Raw genomic sequence first — 15,890 nt, 5'->3', positions numbered from 1 at the left:
CGTGTGTTCGTTCATTCATCTATTCATTCGTTTGTTCGTTCATTCGATCAATTAACAATATCGGGGCACTGAGCTTTGCTCGTTATTTATTCATTAATAAACAGAACACAATTCTTTAAAATGATTAGGGAAGGACTAACAGGCACAGCCCAAAACTGTTACTTACCCGAATTTTGATTTATACACTATAAAATTGTCCAAAAAGTAGGTTATATTCCATACACTTGAATTCAGGTCCAATTTTCAGTCCAAACATTTGAAAACAGATAAGTTCTAATTTAGATTGTTTACAAACCAAATTGAATAAAAAAATAACACTCACTAATCACTTAAAACTACATTTAAGTTAATCTAGTTACATTTGGACTGTTGTATAAATTCGAATTGGAACCGTTTTGGGCTTATAAGCCTGTGGTACTTTTCTGTAAGTTGTGTAATTCTGAATGATTAAATAAATGGTTCTGATTAAAACTGTAAAATAATTATTAACTCCGAATATTATGATATACTCTAATTTAGAATGATATACCATGTCATGTCAACAAATCAGATTATTTTGATCAAGTCGATTACAATTTTTAGATTTCTCGTGATATAAGCTGATTGATTGGAAATAGTTGAACAGCTGATATAATTCTATCACGCTACCACACGCACTCACATCTTCTGTTATCGACAGACGACAAAATTATCATCTGCTTTTCCAAGGATGAATAATAATTATTCCCTTCAGAGAGTTTTCCCAGGGATGAGACCTAGTACAATCGAATGTTTATATCATAAACCTACTATGTTCCAAATTTCGTGAAAATCGTTAGAGCCGTTTTCGAGATCCGTTAGACATAAATAACCATAGATAAAAATATTCAGATAAATATAAAATTATATTCAGAAATTGCTCATAAATATAAAAATATATACAGAAATTGCTCGCTTAATATAATAGGATATTAATATTTGATTCTATGGGAAGAGATGTTGTGGTATTCCGCCATAATTGAAGGAATAAGAAGAACCAGAAACCTGGTTCTGTAATTTTAATTGGTTTTGAACAAATTTAGTGTATTGATAACATCATCGTCTTATTCTTTCAATTTACATATTCAATGAAAGTAGTGTTGTTTCAAATTAATTCATTTTCAAACGACACATATGACAACAGCTAGTTTCATAAGTGTTATAAACACACACACAGTGAGATCTGCTCGCAATGGAACTATCTGTGTCGTGACGATAAATAATGTCGGCCGACAGTCGGTTAGTATAGGGTTTAGACTAAGGCATCAGGGCTTGGACTTAATCACGTAGTAAAAGAATCACGAAAATACAACTTAGGCTCAACTCACACTTACGCGACTCAGGTCGAGAAGAGAATCGACTCTAGTCGAGAGCATGTGTTTTCAAATGGTGACACTCAGACCAGTCGATTGTAGTCGCGGAGACATTTGAAAACACATGCTCTCGACTAGAGTCGAGTCTCTTCTCGACCTGAGTCGCGTAAGTGTGAGTTGAGCCTAAGTTGTATTTTCGTGATTTTTTTACTGTATGATTATCAACCCCAAGACCTTAGTCGTAGCCCTACACCTAGCGACTGTCGGCCGACATTATTTATCGTCACGACACCCATAATGTCATTGCGATCAGATCTCACTTTTCGTGAAAGTGTGAGTTGAGCCTAAATTTCGGAAAGAATTATATGACTGGGTGATTTCAAGGCCATATTATTGATTGAGTGAATTTTTCAACAGTTCAATTCTAAAAAAAAATGTGAATCCTATTCACTTTATCAATATACTGTATTTTTTTATGACCACAGCATAAAATGTTATTTAAATGAAGACTGAAGTCTTTATTTAGGGTAGTTGTTAGCAACTGATTTGGATTATCGTTTGGATAAGTATTGGATGATAGTCTCATTATAATTAGGTGATTGATTGATTGATTGATTGCAGCAAGTGGAGAAGGAGCGGAGCAGCGTGGGAGTGCCACAGACAAGCACAATCTGGTCGAGTCAGAACCTGGCCTGGAACAACTCGTCCAGTTCGGTGTGGGGAAACTCCAACCCTTGCAACAAGGTAATTTTATTACTATTTGTAAGCAAGATAGGCCTTCACCAAATATGTAAGGGTGGAAAAAAGAAAAACAAGATAAGATCGTACAGGTTTTTCGGCTACTCGTTTTGCTGATCTGTGGTCGTTCAGTTTATGATAATAATAACAATAAAAAAACTAAAATTACTATTTAGAATTATAGATCTTACTATACCTTAACAAAATCCTTTGGCCTGTTCTTCAAAGGTCCAGTTAAAACACTCCCGAATTTAAAATAAAAAAATAAAAAAAACTCTGCCAGTTGATGAATCAAAAACACCAGCTTTCCCTACAAGATTCAAATCCTGAAAATACAATTATGTAGGTTTAAACTGCCCGGACTGCGACAGCCTATAATTGAATTCTCAAGACAGAATCCTTCAGGTAACCAATGCCTTAACTCAAAAACTCACTTCACAAACGGTTCAAATATACGGGCCACGAAAGAAAAATTTATTGATTGGATAAAGTTATTGAATCAATAGCTATTGCGTTGGTTCTTCTTCTTCTTTGACTACCGTACGCCTAATCACAATCATATGGGATAAGCTATAGATTTGTTTATTGAACGAAATAATGCCAAAATCCAGTCTGTAATAATAATTATCTATATCGAATCGATGATTGTGTTTAAAGGTTATGTTGGAATGTTTTGTGTTCGATGTTCTGTTATTTAAATAAAAACAATATTGAAATGGATCTAGATATAATTAGTTACAGCAGCAGTTCAGATGATGGAGTGTTTTGAGTTAGATTTGAATAGAATTATATTCTTCTCTCACTGCATCCCATGCCTTGCTTTTATCTTTTATTGAATATTTATGTGTCTTTTTATTTTCTATCACATTTTTATACTTTAGGCAGATCTCTACTAATTGTTCTTTTTCAACCTCTGCAAAATTCTTGCCCCGGTCTCGTTTCTCTGCCATAATTATAATAATAACTTGAAAAAATATCATTAAAGTAGGAAAAAACCTTCAACTTGAACTTCACAACAAGCAGCAAGGAATAAACAAACAGGATTCAGTTGGTTACCATGGCTACCATATAAAGTTTGTTTACGAAAGTGGTCGGTTTGGAATCATGCCATGCTGCCAGATTCATTGAACAGATGAATTGCCATGGATTCTATAAATATGTTTAAGGAACCAATAAAAATTTATTGAATTGATAAAGTTATTGAATCAATAGCTATAGCGTTGTTTATTGAACGACTGAGAAACCGGGCATTACTCTTATTTTAACATTATATTGAATTATATTGTTAACAATTATATTGATCTTAACAATTATATTGAAAAAAATTATCCAATTTGAATAAAAAAAGGGGTTAATGAAATGAGACGGGGCCGCCGAAAACAATGGATGGACAGATAGAAGTTCTAGTTACCCTTCAGTGGTCGCCGATTGTTATTGAATTTCGACTTTTTCGTGGTCTATTGTTAAGGATTTCACTCCGAGGAATAAATTGGTGGACCAGTCTGATTACTTAAAGGCAATTACAGCTGTAAACCAGTGGTAGCATACAGTGATTGGATAAACACACATATTACTTTCGATGATAAATACAAATTTAGTCAAACGTACGTGGTGTGTAAGTAAAGCCCACATCGATTTTTTGTGCGTACATTTGTTTGCCGTCCTTATAAATTCTACTATACTGAATGGGACTTGACATACACATAATACACGTATACATATGTTTGTGAAGATGTGTCCAATTCAATCTAATAGAGTTTGAAAGGACGCCAAAAAATCGACAAACAATTTGACAAAAATCGACAAACAATTTGACAAAAATCGACAAACAATTTGACAAAAATCGACAAAAAACTTGACATACACGTATACATATGTTTGTCAAGATGTGTCCAATTCAATCTAATAGAGTTTGAAAGGACGCAAAAAAAATCGATTGTGAGCAAGTTGAGTTTCATCAAATGAACCATTTGGAATAATAAATAATATACAAGTACCACTAATTCACATTCAATAGCTGCAGAAAATACAAGTAACAGATGTAAGTAAGGTGCAAAGTAATAGATAAGTTGGTGCTACCAGCTAGAATTGCCTTCAAGAAAGCACACGGGGCCACTAATGAGGGTAATGAAGCGGAATTAGAGTACAATGAAGTATGCTAGTGAGAATTAGAGGATGCACCTTTTTGGAACAATATCCCAGTGCACAGGTAACGCGGCCCCGTCTCCTTTCTTTCACCCTAAAAAAAGTGTACCGAACTTTATGAGGGCCATTCAGGTGAGGTGGGAACTTCCCGCAATGGACTACCAACCAGCAGAAGCCATACGAATTTATCACAATTTATTTTTAAACAAATATCAGTGTCAGTGAACGTGTCCAGTAAAGTGAGAATATTATTCCCATATGTTCTAATGGGTCTAATCATATTGGCGCGGTTGTGCTGAGTGGGAATAGTACAGTCAGACCTCCTCAACATGGGAATTATACAGGGTTGTGCAGAGGAACGCATGTTTTCGAACAGCCAGTACTCGTCAACGGTAGAGGGTATTGCCCTGGAACGAATGTTGACAGACGACCCATACTATGCCATTTCAGTTGCTATGAGCGTTGGAACGTACAACATCGTGTGTTCACTATTGAACAGTTTTTATTAGAAGCAATGAATCTGTAGTCACAGTGCAACGCTTCTTCGTCAATATTTTAGAGTTGAGGGTCGAGGTGCAATGCCAATCGAAATACTGTACTCCGATGGGTTGCAGCGTTTAGGAGTACTAGTTCTGTGATGAAAAAGAAACCACTTGGTCTTTCCCGTTCAGTTCGTACTCCTGAAAATGTAGACCGAGTCAGTGTCGTCGAGTCGATCGTCTAGGACTAGTAACAACTGCCGTTCTGACTCGGTCTACACATTCCGGGGAACGGGGAAGACCAGTGGTTTCTATTTCATCACAGAACTAGTACTCCTAAACGCTGCAACCCATCGGAGTACAGTATTTCGATCGGGCATTATTGCACCTCGACCCTCAACTCTAAAAAATATTGACGGAAAAGCGTTGTACTGTGACTACAGATTCATTGTTTCTAATAAAAACTGCTCAACAGTGAACACACGATGTTGTACGTTCCAACGCTTATAGCAACTGAAATGGCATAGTATGGGTCGTCTGTCAACATTCGTTCCAGGGCAATACCCTCTCCCGTTGACGAGTACTGGCTGTTCGAAAAACATGCGTTTCCTCCCCACAACCCTGTACATTTACTGTACCGGTCACTTTCACTTATACTGATATATGTGGGAATTCAGCTTAATCCTCTGATGCGCCAAATAGGGGAAATGTTGTATTCGTACAGTTAAATAAGACAAATTCCCACATGGTGCTTTGGTGTGCTATATACAAACGTTTCATTCAATTAGGGCTTGTTTCCGAGCTCGGGATTCAGCTAAGTTCTAGACTTAAGACAGTTGGAATCAGAAAATTGGCTTTCCGAAACCGGGTGTAGTCGTAGTTTCTATGATAATCTTTATTTTCTCATTTCTATAATTAGAAACGTTTTTTTGCGAAATGAAACATTCATAAATAATTCAAAATAGCTGAAACTTTACACTAATTTCTCTTTTGTTAAATTCTCTAGTTTTTCGAAGTTCAATTTAACGTTGACTGCGACTACGCCCCGCTTCGCAGAGTCAATTTTCTGACCAGCTGTTTAAAGTCTGGAACTTGGCTAAATCCCGAGCTCGGAAACCAGCCCTTAGTGGTGAGAGATTGTGATATCTTTGAATATTTTTGTTTGGCGTTCTATTGAGTGAGATTTACTTTAAGCTGTGAACATTGGTTGAATGTTGTCCATAAGGTGCGTACAGATTTACGCGCCGCGAACATGAGCAATTCACTTTTAATCAGTATATCAGATCATACAGTATAGATCAGTACAGTTTATATCTGTATTTTTACAGAAACTGTAAGATACAGATATAAAAAGCTTGGCATCAGCTTATAAAAAGTGAATTGCTCATGTTCGCGGCGCGTAAATCTGTACGCACCTATATAGGTGCGTACAGATTTTCGCTCTGCTCCGCAATCGAACTTCACTCGAGCAGATCGATTGATGATCGACCGGGGAGCAAAAGTGGAACGCGAGAAGAGCTAACATCTCCCGTAACGTTCATGATCGGAGCAAGTGCAGAGCGAGGGTGGAGCGTGCGCGGTGCGTGTTTGAGGCGCGTATATCTGTACGCACTTTAAGAATTCCTGACATATTAGAGTGTATTTCACTACCGTACGTTCTCTGTTGATGAATATTGTGTACTGTAGTTGTGTACTGTAGTTGTGTACTGTGTTGTTGAATAAAGTGTGTTTGTGTTGCAGCAACTGCAACAACAGCAGCAACAGCAGCAGCAACAACAGCTGTTACAGCAGCAACAACAACAGCAGCAGCAGCAACAACAGAAGATGCAGTTGAAGTGGGCCGAGCACAAACCGACTGCCAAGGTCAAGACGCTGGACGAAATTCAGGCTGAGGAACAGGAGTACCTGCTCGCCAAGGTATCCAATTAATTCATTATTTTATTCAATTCATTCATTTATTTATTCATTCATTCATTCAATTATTCGTGTGTTCGTTCATTCATCTATTCATTCGTTTGTTCGTTCATTCGATCAATTAACAATATCGGGGCACTGAGCTTTGCTCGTTATTTATTCATTAATAAACAGAACACAATTCTTTAAAATGATTAGGGAAGGACTAACAGGCACAGCCCAAAACTGTTACTTACCCGAATTTTGATTTATACACTATAAATAGTCCAAAAAGTAGGTTATATTCCATACACTTGAATTCAGGTCCAATTTTCAGTCCAAACATTTGAAAACAGATAAGTTCTAATTTAGATTGTTTACAGACCAAATTGAATTACAAAATAACACTCACTAATCACTTAAAACTACATTTAAGTTAATCTAGTTACATTTGGACTGTTGTATAAATTCGAATTGGAACCGTTTTGGGCTTATAAGCCTGTGGTACTTTTCTGTAAGTTGTGTAATTCTGAATGATTAAATAAATGGTTCTGATTAAAACTGTAAAATAATTATTAACTCCGAATATTATGATATACTCTAATTTAGAATGATATACCATGTCATGTCAACAAATCAGATTATTTTGATCAAGTCGATTACAATTTTTAGATTTCTCGTGATATAAGCTGATTGATTGGAAATAGTTGAACAGCTGAATATAATTCTATCACGCTACCACACGCACTCACATCTTCTGTTATCGACAGACGACAAAATTATCATCTGCTTTTCCAAGGATGAATAATAATTATTATCCTTCAGAGAGTTTTCCCAGGGATGAGACCTAGTACAATCGAATGTTTATATCATAAACCTACTATGTTCCAAATTTCGTGAAAATCGTTAGAGCCGTTTTCGAGATCCGTTAGACATAAATAACCATAGATAAAAATATTCAGATAAATATAAAATTATATTCAGAAATTGCTCATAAATATAAAAATATATACAGAAATTGCTCGCTTAATATAATAGGATATTAATAATTTGATTCTATGGGAAGAGATGTTGTGGTATTCCGCCATAATTGAAGGAATAAGAAGAACCAGAAACCTGGTTCTGTAATTTTAATTGGTTTTGAACAAATTTAGTGTATTGATAACATCATCGTCTTATTCTTTCAATTTACATATTCAATGAAAGTAGTGTTGTTTCAAATTAATTCATTTTCAAACGACACATATGACAACAGCTAGTTTCATAAGTGTTATAAACACACACACAGTGAGATCTGCTCGCAATGGAACTATCTGTGTCGTGACGATAAATAATGTCGGCCGACAGTCGGTTAGTATAGGGTTTAGACTAAGGCATCAGGGCTTGGACTTAATCACGTAGTAAAAGAATCACGAAAATACAACTTAGGCTCAACTCACACTTACGCGACTCAGGTCGAGAAGAGAATCGACTCTAGTCGAGAGCATGTGTTTTCAAATGGTGACACTCAGACCAGTCGATTGTAGTCGCGGAGACATTTGAAAACACATGCTCTCGACTAGAGTCGAGTCTCTTCTCGACCTGAGTCGCGTAAGTGTGAGTTGAGCCTAAGTTGTATTTTCGTGATTTTTTTACTGTATGATTATCAACCCCAAGACCTTAGTCGTAGCCCTACACCTAGCGACTGTCGGCCGACATTATTTATCGTCACGACACCCATAATGTCATTGCGATCAGATCTCACTTTTCGTGAAAGTGTGAGTTGAGCCTAAATTTCGGAAAGAATTATATGACTGGGTGATTTCAAGGCCATATTATTGATTGAGTGAATTTTTCAACAGTTCAATTCTAAAAAAAAATGTGAATCCTATTCACTTTATCAATATACTGTATTTTTTTATGACCACAGCATAAAATGTTATTTAAATGAAGACTGAAGTCTTTATTTAGGGTAGTTGTTAGCAACTGATTTGGATTATCGTTTGGATAAGTATTGGATGATAGTCTCATTATAATTAGGTGATTGATTGATTGATTGATTGCAGCAAGTGGAGAAGGAGCGGAGCAGCGTGGGAGTGCCACAGACAAGCACAATCTGGTCGAGTCAGAACCTGGCCTGGAACAACTCGTCCAGTTCGGTGTGGGGAAACTCCAACCCCTTGCAACAAGGTAATTTTATTACTATTTGTAAGCAAGATAGGCCTTCACCAAATATGTAAGGGTGGAAAAAAGAAAAACAAGATAAGATCGTACAGGTTTTTCGGCTACTCGTTTTGCTGATCTGTGGTCGTTCAGTTTATGATAATAATAACAATAAAAAAACTAAAATTACTATTTAGAATTATAGATCTTACTATACCTTAACAAAATCCTTTGGCCTGTTCTTCAAAGGTCCAGTTAAAACACTCCCGAATTTAAAATAAAAAAATAAAAAAAAACTCTGCCAGTTGATGAATCAAAAACACCAGCTTTCCCTACAAGATTCAAATCCTGAAAAATACAATTATGTAGGTTTAAACTGCCCGGACTGCGACAGCCTATAATTGAATTCTCAAGACAGAATCCTTCAGGTAACCAATGCCTTAACTCAAAAACTCACTTCACAAACGGTTCAAATATACGGGCCACGAAAGAAAAATTCCAAATCTATTTATGTAAAAAACACATGCAGCCTTGATTCACAGACCAAAAGTCAACTCACTCTTGTTTGTATAGCATGGAGCTATAAACCATAATATTGCCTTCACGAAACGTGATAAAACACACGTTTCATTTTTGTACATTGGAGATCTTCTCGCTTTATCAATTATATTTAATAATTAAATCCGCGACCAGATTTCCAATTCACAAAATAATATTTCAAAAAAATTGAATAGGTTTTGATGTCATGTATGACATATTCAATAACTCAACATTATTAAAATAATTTTATTGTTAAACCACATTATTATTTCCCACATATTATCGACTACTCATTCTTACTATTCATTCTTTTCATATCATTTATGCCCAGTCTCACCAAGTTCGGTCAAGATATTTGAACATAATCAAGCCGGATACGATTTACAAGTTTGCATTGAAGTCATCGATCGCTAAAGAAATCAAAAATAATTTCAATATAACATAATTATAATCATGATATAATGGAGCATATTATTATGTTTATGGCGCTAGTGTTCCCGCGCATCTCAAGTCTACTATTTAAAGATGTAAGCCAGCTGGTGACAGGACAATAACGCTGCAGACACACGAAGTCTGCTATCTCTTCATAGTGAATGATTTTTAATAAAATCAACAGTTTGCAATTTAATAATCTTATTTTATCAAACTTCAAGCTTATTTTCAATTTAAGGTGGAAATGTTACTGAACAAGAGATTTTTATGCTCAATCTTTTCCACTTGAATTTTTTTGTTTAATTTGTATCTGAAGCCTGATAATTGGGAATCTAAAATAAAACTTTGCATAGATGGGGCGGAGATCTTGGAATTTTTACAGATATGGGACTTGTGGCAGTTGATAGAGCTTATCAATGACTTTTTTAGGTATAAATTTGATCAAAATCGTTGCAGCCGTTTTTGAGAAAATCGCGAAAAACCCCTGTTTTTGACAACATTTTAGCCGCCATCTTGAATTGCATTTGATCGAAATTGTTCGTGTCAGATCCTTGTACTGTAAGGACCTTAAGTTCCAAATTTCAAGTCACAAATTTCAAGTCATTCCGTTAATTGGGAGATGCGATATCGTGTACACATACACTCATACACACACACACACACACACACACACACAGAGACCAATACCCAAAAACCACTTTTTTTGACTCAAGGGACGTATAGAAATTTGGAAATTGGGTACATTAATTTTTTTCGGAAAGCAATACTTTCCTTACCTATGGTAATAGGGCAAGGAAAGTAATATAAATTAGAATAAAACAAACAATTTTAAATTTGGATAGATTAATAATAAAAGTTTCTTAAAAACATGAAACAAACTTTAAATTCACAAAATAAAGAATAAAAACACTTAAATTTTGAGCTCGAAAATATCACGTTCACCTTGACTACATAACAGTTCCAGTGCACTCGTAAAGCGTACCTGATTTTATCATGTTAATAGACAAATGCTACCTTGAAAAAATAATGTTTAATTACATACAAAACGCATGAAAAATAGCGAGCTTAACAGATTTTGTATATTTTTCATGCGTTTTGTATGTAATTGAGGATTATTTTTTCAAGGTTACATTTGTCTATTATAGACTTATTCTACATCTTTCTCTTCAAAATTAAATTTTCTACAAGTTCTGTAGAAAAATATTTTGTGTTTATTGTGCATTTAACATAGTAAATCTGCCTCAAACATTAAAGGAACTTGTTTTTCGGGACCAAGTTTCGCGTATTTCGTCATATATCTTGAAAATTACTGTAGCTACAGGTCTGGAAACCGTTTTATTCAATTTTCCAGTTCATTCTACATAAAGTGCGCTGAATTGTACATCTTAATTAACAGCCAAGGTTACAGGTCTGGAAACGGTTTTATTAAATTTTTCAGTTCATTTTACTTGAAGTACGCTAAATTGTACATCTTGATTAACAGCCAACAAATACCCGTAGGGCTTCGTTTCGGCAGGGGAACTGGAATTCAGACGAAATCTATCATCCTGTATAACTTGAGAACTAAGCGGACCCCTTTTCGGACCAATGTTAATTAGAACTTTTTACTTCTTTTGATGAGAGGAATCACGCCCTGATTTATGGGCACCTTTTTTTTCAGAACACCCTGTATACATTTTTCTTTATTTATTTCCAATCGGGAGTTGGAAAAAATGACGTCCGTAATGATGTTGACAAATGAATGAATGAAATGAAACTGTTTTTAGGTGCTGGACAAGGCTTCTGGGAGGACGTGCCCGCCGCTCAGCCGCCAACTCCTGCCGCGAAACCCAGTGCCGCCTCCAAGCTGCAGCAGCAGCAGCAGGCAGCTGCCTCGAAGGGGGGCGGTGCAGCGGGGGCGGCGGCCAAGGCGGCCAGTGCCGGGGGCGGTGGCAAGACAAAGACGAAGAAGGAGGAGATGACAGTGATGAAGATATTCGAGCAGCAGCATCAGGCGGTGGCTGACGAGTTCCATGTGTGGTGCGACCGGGCACTGGCGCCTATGAAGAATACTATCGATAGTGAGTAGGCATTTTACAACTTACTTCTTCTTTCTCTTCTTCTTCTTCTTCTTCTTGTTGTTCTTCTTGTTCTTGTTCTTTCTCTTCTTCTCTTCCCCTTCTTCTTCTTCGTCTTCTTCTTCTTCCTCTCCTTTTTTTATCTCTTATTTCAAAAAGAGTGGTTTACGAAACACCCTCAATGGGGCGATTGAATAAAAGCTAGCAATAATTGCTATAGTGAGGTCCACGTTATAATGGCAGTGAAGAAAGATAGCAGAGCAGCGTTGCCAAGTCTATCCAAAGTGACTCCATTTTGCCACTGATTGTACACTGCTGTTAGTCAATGCAGCATCCCATTAAATATGATCTAATAAAATTAGTTTCCATTTCCTTGATAAAATAATCAGTTTTGTGTCAAATTAATTAAATGTATCAATAAAATATCTGTTTTCATAATTCGATTCAAAACTTTGCTTTGAGATCATATTTTTATTTTCATTACATACCTGTAATGGCGGCTAATTTGAAAAGCTGTGATACACCAATCTGAACTTGAAAACAACAGAAATGATGTTGCTCGGTGGGTATTGTATTTCTCTTGAAAATAATAGCAAAATAGAAATCCTATTTATAATAAAATAATTTTAATGGAATTGATTCTGATATAACTTTCCAATATTATTTATACAATATCACTATCATAACTTATACGGTGCATGGACGAATAAATAAACCTATATAATAACTGAAGCATGGACGGAAGTCTAGAATGTTCCAAATTATCAACTTTTGAATTGCCATTTTAGGTATAATTTTTGTTTCTCATACGGTAATATCTAAAAATTATTTCATTTCAAATCAATTATAGGACGACTTGTGTACTGAAGTATTTTGATAGAATGAATAAAAAATATGGCGGCTGAGAATTGTTTGTCTTCATCTGTGCAGTAACTGTCAAAAGTAAAAATTTAATATTTCTGGCAGGCTGACAATATTGCAAAGCTAGAGAGAGATAGCGCTATCTGCTTTGTTGCATGAAAGACAAGGATAGCAACACAATAATTGTCAATCGTACTCTGCCATTATAACGTGGAACTCACTATAATTTATTCTAAATCACTTTCATGGAAATGCTAGGATTCGAGTAACTGTATATATTTAGATTTATGGTTATTTTGGTTTTTAAGGGTAAAAAATTCAATTGATTTAAATAGTTTAAATTATTGTATATGTGTATAGCTCGAGCTAATGACTAGTTGCTGGTCGCTAGAATTCAAACTTCTATTGTATCGACCCAGTGAATACTAAATGAGTGAGCTCAAGGGCTGGAGAACTTCTAAAATGCCGCTGATGTTGTCAGCTGTTCTATTGAAAGTTCAAGTTAAGTACTTGGAAAGATCAAGTAGTACTGGAACAGACGATAGTTGCTCTGTGATATGAAACACATTTGATTGTATATGAGTGTTCATACAAACGATAGTTGCTATGTGATAGGTGAAGAATTTTATTGTAACGTTGTGTGGGACAATAGGTTGTTCAAATTGGCGATAGTTGCTCTGTGATATGAAACTCATGTTGTTTGTGAGTGATCATACAGACGAAAGTTGTTGCTCTGAGATATGAAACTCATGTTATTTTATGAGTGTTCACACGGGTAAAAGTTGCTATATGATATGAAACTCATGTTGTATGTGAGTGTCTATTCAGACGATAGTTTCTCTGAGATAAGAAACGCGTGTTATTTTAAATTAGTGTTCACACGGGTAATAGTTGCTCTATGATATGGAACACTCAAGATTGTACAGGAGTATTCACACCGTAAATAGGTGCTCGGTGATATGTAACATATGTGACTTTACTTGAGTTTTATGACGGGTGATAGTTGCGGAAACATGTAATCATACGGGAGAGTTCACAAGGGCGATAGTTGCTCTGTGATATGAAACTTATGTTGAATGTGATTGTTTATTCAGACGATAGTTGTTGCTCTGAGATATGAAACTCATGTTATTTATGAGACTCGTGAAATAATTTCATTTATGAAATTATTCAAAAATAAACTCAAAATAATAGTTTCATGTTATGAAACTCATGTTTTATGTAAGTGTTCATTCAGACGATAGTTGTTGCTCTGAGATATGAAACTCATGTTATTTAATATAAGTGTTCACACTGGTAATTGTTGCTCTGATATGAAACTCGTGTTATTGTACGGGAGTTTACACTTTGGCGACAGTTGCTCGGTGATATGAAACAAAAGTGACTGTATATATGAGCAAGGGAAATAGTTGCTCTGTTATGAAACACATGTAGTTGTATGTTAGTGTTCACACAGCGATAGTAGTTGTGTAATATAAAACTGATGTGTGTGTGTGCGTGTGTTTGTAGTAGTTTATTCATTTATTTATCTATTTAGTTCCGACATTCGTGGGCTTCCTGATGGAGGTGGAGGCCGAGACGGAGGTTCGCGAATATGTGCGCATGTACCTGGGCGAGTCACGTGACATGGACGACTTTGCCGCACAGTTCATCGCCAAACGACACAAGATGCAGTCGCAGCCGAATGCGGCCAAGCAGCAGTCGCAACGCAAGCCGCAGCAGCAGCCGCAGGCCCCGCCCCCGTCCCAGCCTGCGTCAAACCAGTTCCAGGAAGTCAAGGTTGGTTCATAGCTGCTATAATCTGAGACAAATACAGTTGAACCTCGACATGATGTTTCCAGCTGTTCTTAGTGAGAATTTGTGTGTATTTATGGCTTCAAAATTTTATAAAATAACTTAATTAATGTGCAGTGATAATTAAGTGTAATATTTTACTTTCGTTTGGTGTTTTAATTCTTCTAAATTTAAAATTTGCATCTCATATTTATTTTTGGACGAAAATTGAGCTTGAACTATTTACAGTAGAAACATAACCTACTTTTATGGACATGTAACATTATCAAAATTTTGGAATGGAATAGTTTTGGGCTAAGCCTGTTGTTCCTACCCAATCATATTATTTTATATGATTTGTAATATTGTATCCACGAATAAAAATAAAATAAATAAAAAATAATTTGGACCCCTATTTGTAGTGAAAGCTTGGTCCCTTGGAAAACACTCTTTAGTTCGTAGTAAAGCAGTGTGTTTCGGTCCCCTCGATAATGTAAAATCGAGCGTTAGCTTATTGTTAACCTCTATAATTTTTAGTTTTGTATGCGAGAACTCTCTATAATTCGTATTTGCTGGATTCTTTCATACACCATGGAAAGGGAAGATAATTACAGTGTACTATGATGTCGCTAACTAATTCTTCAGACCTGAAACACTACCTCCGTAAATAAAGCCGTAGTGCATTCGTGTGACGTCAGCACAGGTAGGGCTCCTACATCAGCCATGTTTCTGTAACGTTATTTTTGATGGAATAACGCTTTGCCTCCTGCTTGGCGTCAATCGGTAGAGCATGAGAATTAATAACTATAAAATCTGGTCGTGGTTTTCTAGGCTATAATTTCACCAAGATCCTAATAGGCTCATTCAGGAGCTCTCACGATAATTTAATGCTATAGAACCACTAGTTTATATAGATCAGCTGAAATCAACGAATTTTTATTGGTGTAGGAGCCCTACCTGTGCTGACGTCACACGAATGCACTACGGCTTTGTTTACGGAGGTAGTGCCTGAGATCATCAATCACAAATTCATATCATATCAGTTTTATTTACTTCAACACAAAATTATTACAAAGAAATTATAGAATATTCTATATTATATAATATATGATTTATTATGACGTTGGAACGAACGAACGAAGCACAGTTCCATGGGTTGTATGGACAGTTAGAGCGGCAAAACGATAACAGATCTTATCTTGAGTGTCTTTCCGATAGGAGGAAGATAAGCTTAATAATTAAAGCAAGGAGATCCCTTTTCCGCCTCAATTTTCCTCACGACAGAGACGAAATCAGTGGCGATGCTCACTATGTAACCCGGGCGACGTAGACAATATGTTTCACTTTATGGGTGGGTGTCCGATATTGGGGGGTGCTCGCAAAAAATGGTTAAGAAAATTTAAACTTACCGAACTAGAAGTGATTGAATGGCTAAATGGGAAAGACTGGAGAAAAATGACGGCATTTTTGGAAACTGCTCTGAAACTAAGAAATGATTT

General features: G+C 36.0%; 1 protein-coding gene across 1 annotated transcript in view; it reads left to right on the top strand.

Annotated features, from left to right (window-relative positions):
* Window positions 1–15,890, top strand: part of LOC111061659 (GRB10-interacting GYF protein 2) — a 91,430-nt gene that overhangs the window by 67,558 nt on the left and 7,982 nt on the right. The window contains 4 exon segments of the mRNA XM_039425304.1: window positions 6,434–6,610; window positions 8,632–8,755; window positions 11,467–11,760; window positions 14,156–14,397. Coding sequence (XP_039281238.1) covers window positions 6,434–6,610; window positions 8,632–8,755; window positions 11,467–11,760; window positions 14,156–14,397 — 837 coding nt within the window.

This window comes from Nilaparvata lugens, chromosome 3 (genome assembly GCF_014356525.2).
Source record: "Nilaparvata lugens isolate BPH chromosome 3, ASM1435652v1, whole genome shotgun sequence".
NCBI classification, from domain to species: domain Eukaryota; kingdom Metazoa; phylum Arthropoda; class Insecta; order Hemiptera; family Delphacidae; genus Nilaparvata; species Nilaparvata lugens.
This window is presented reverse-complemented; position numbering and strand designations above follow the sequence as displayed.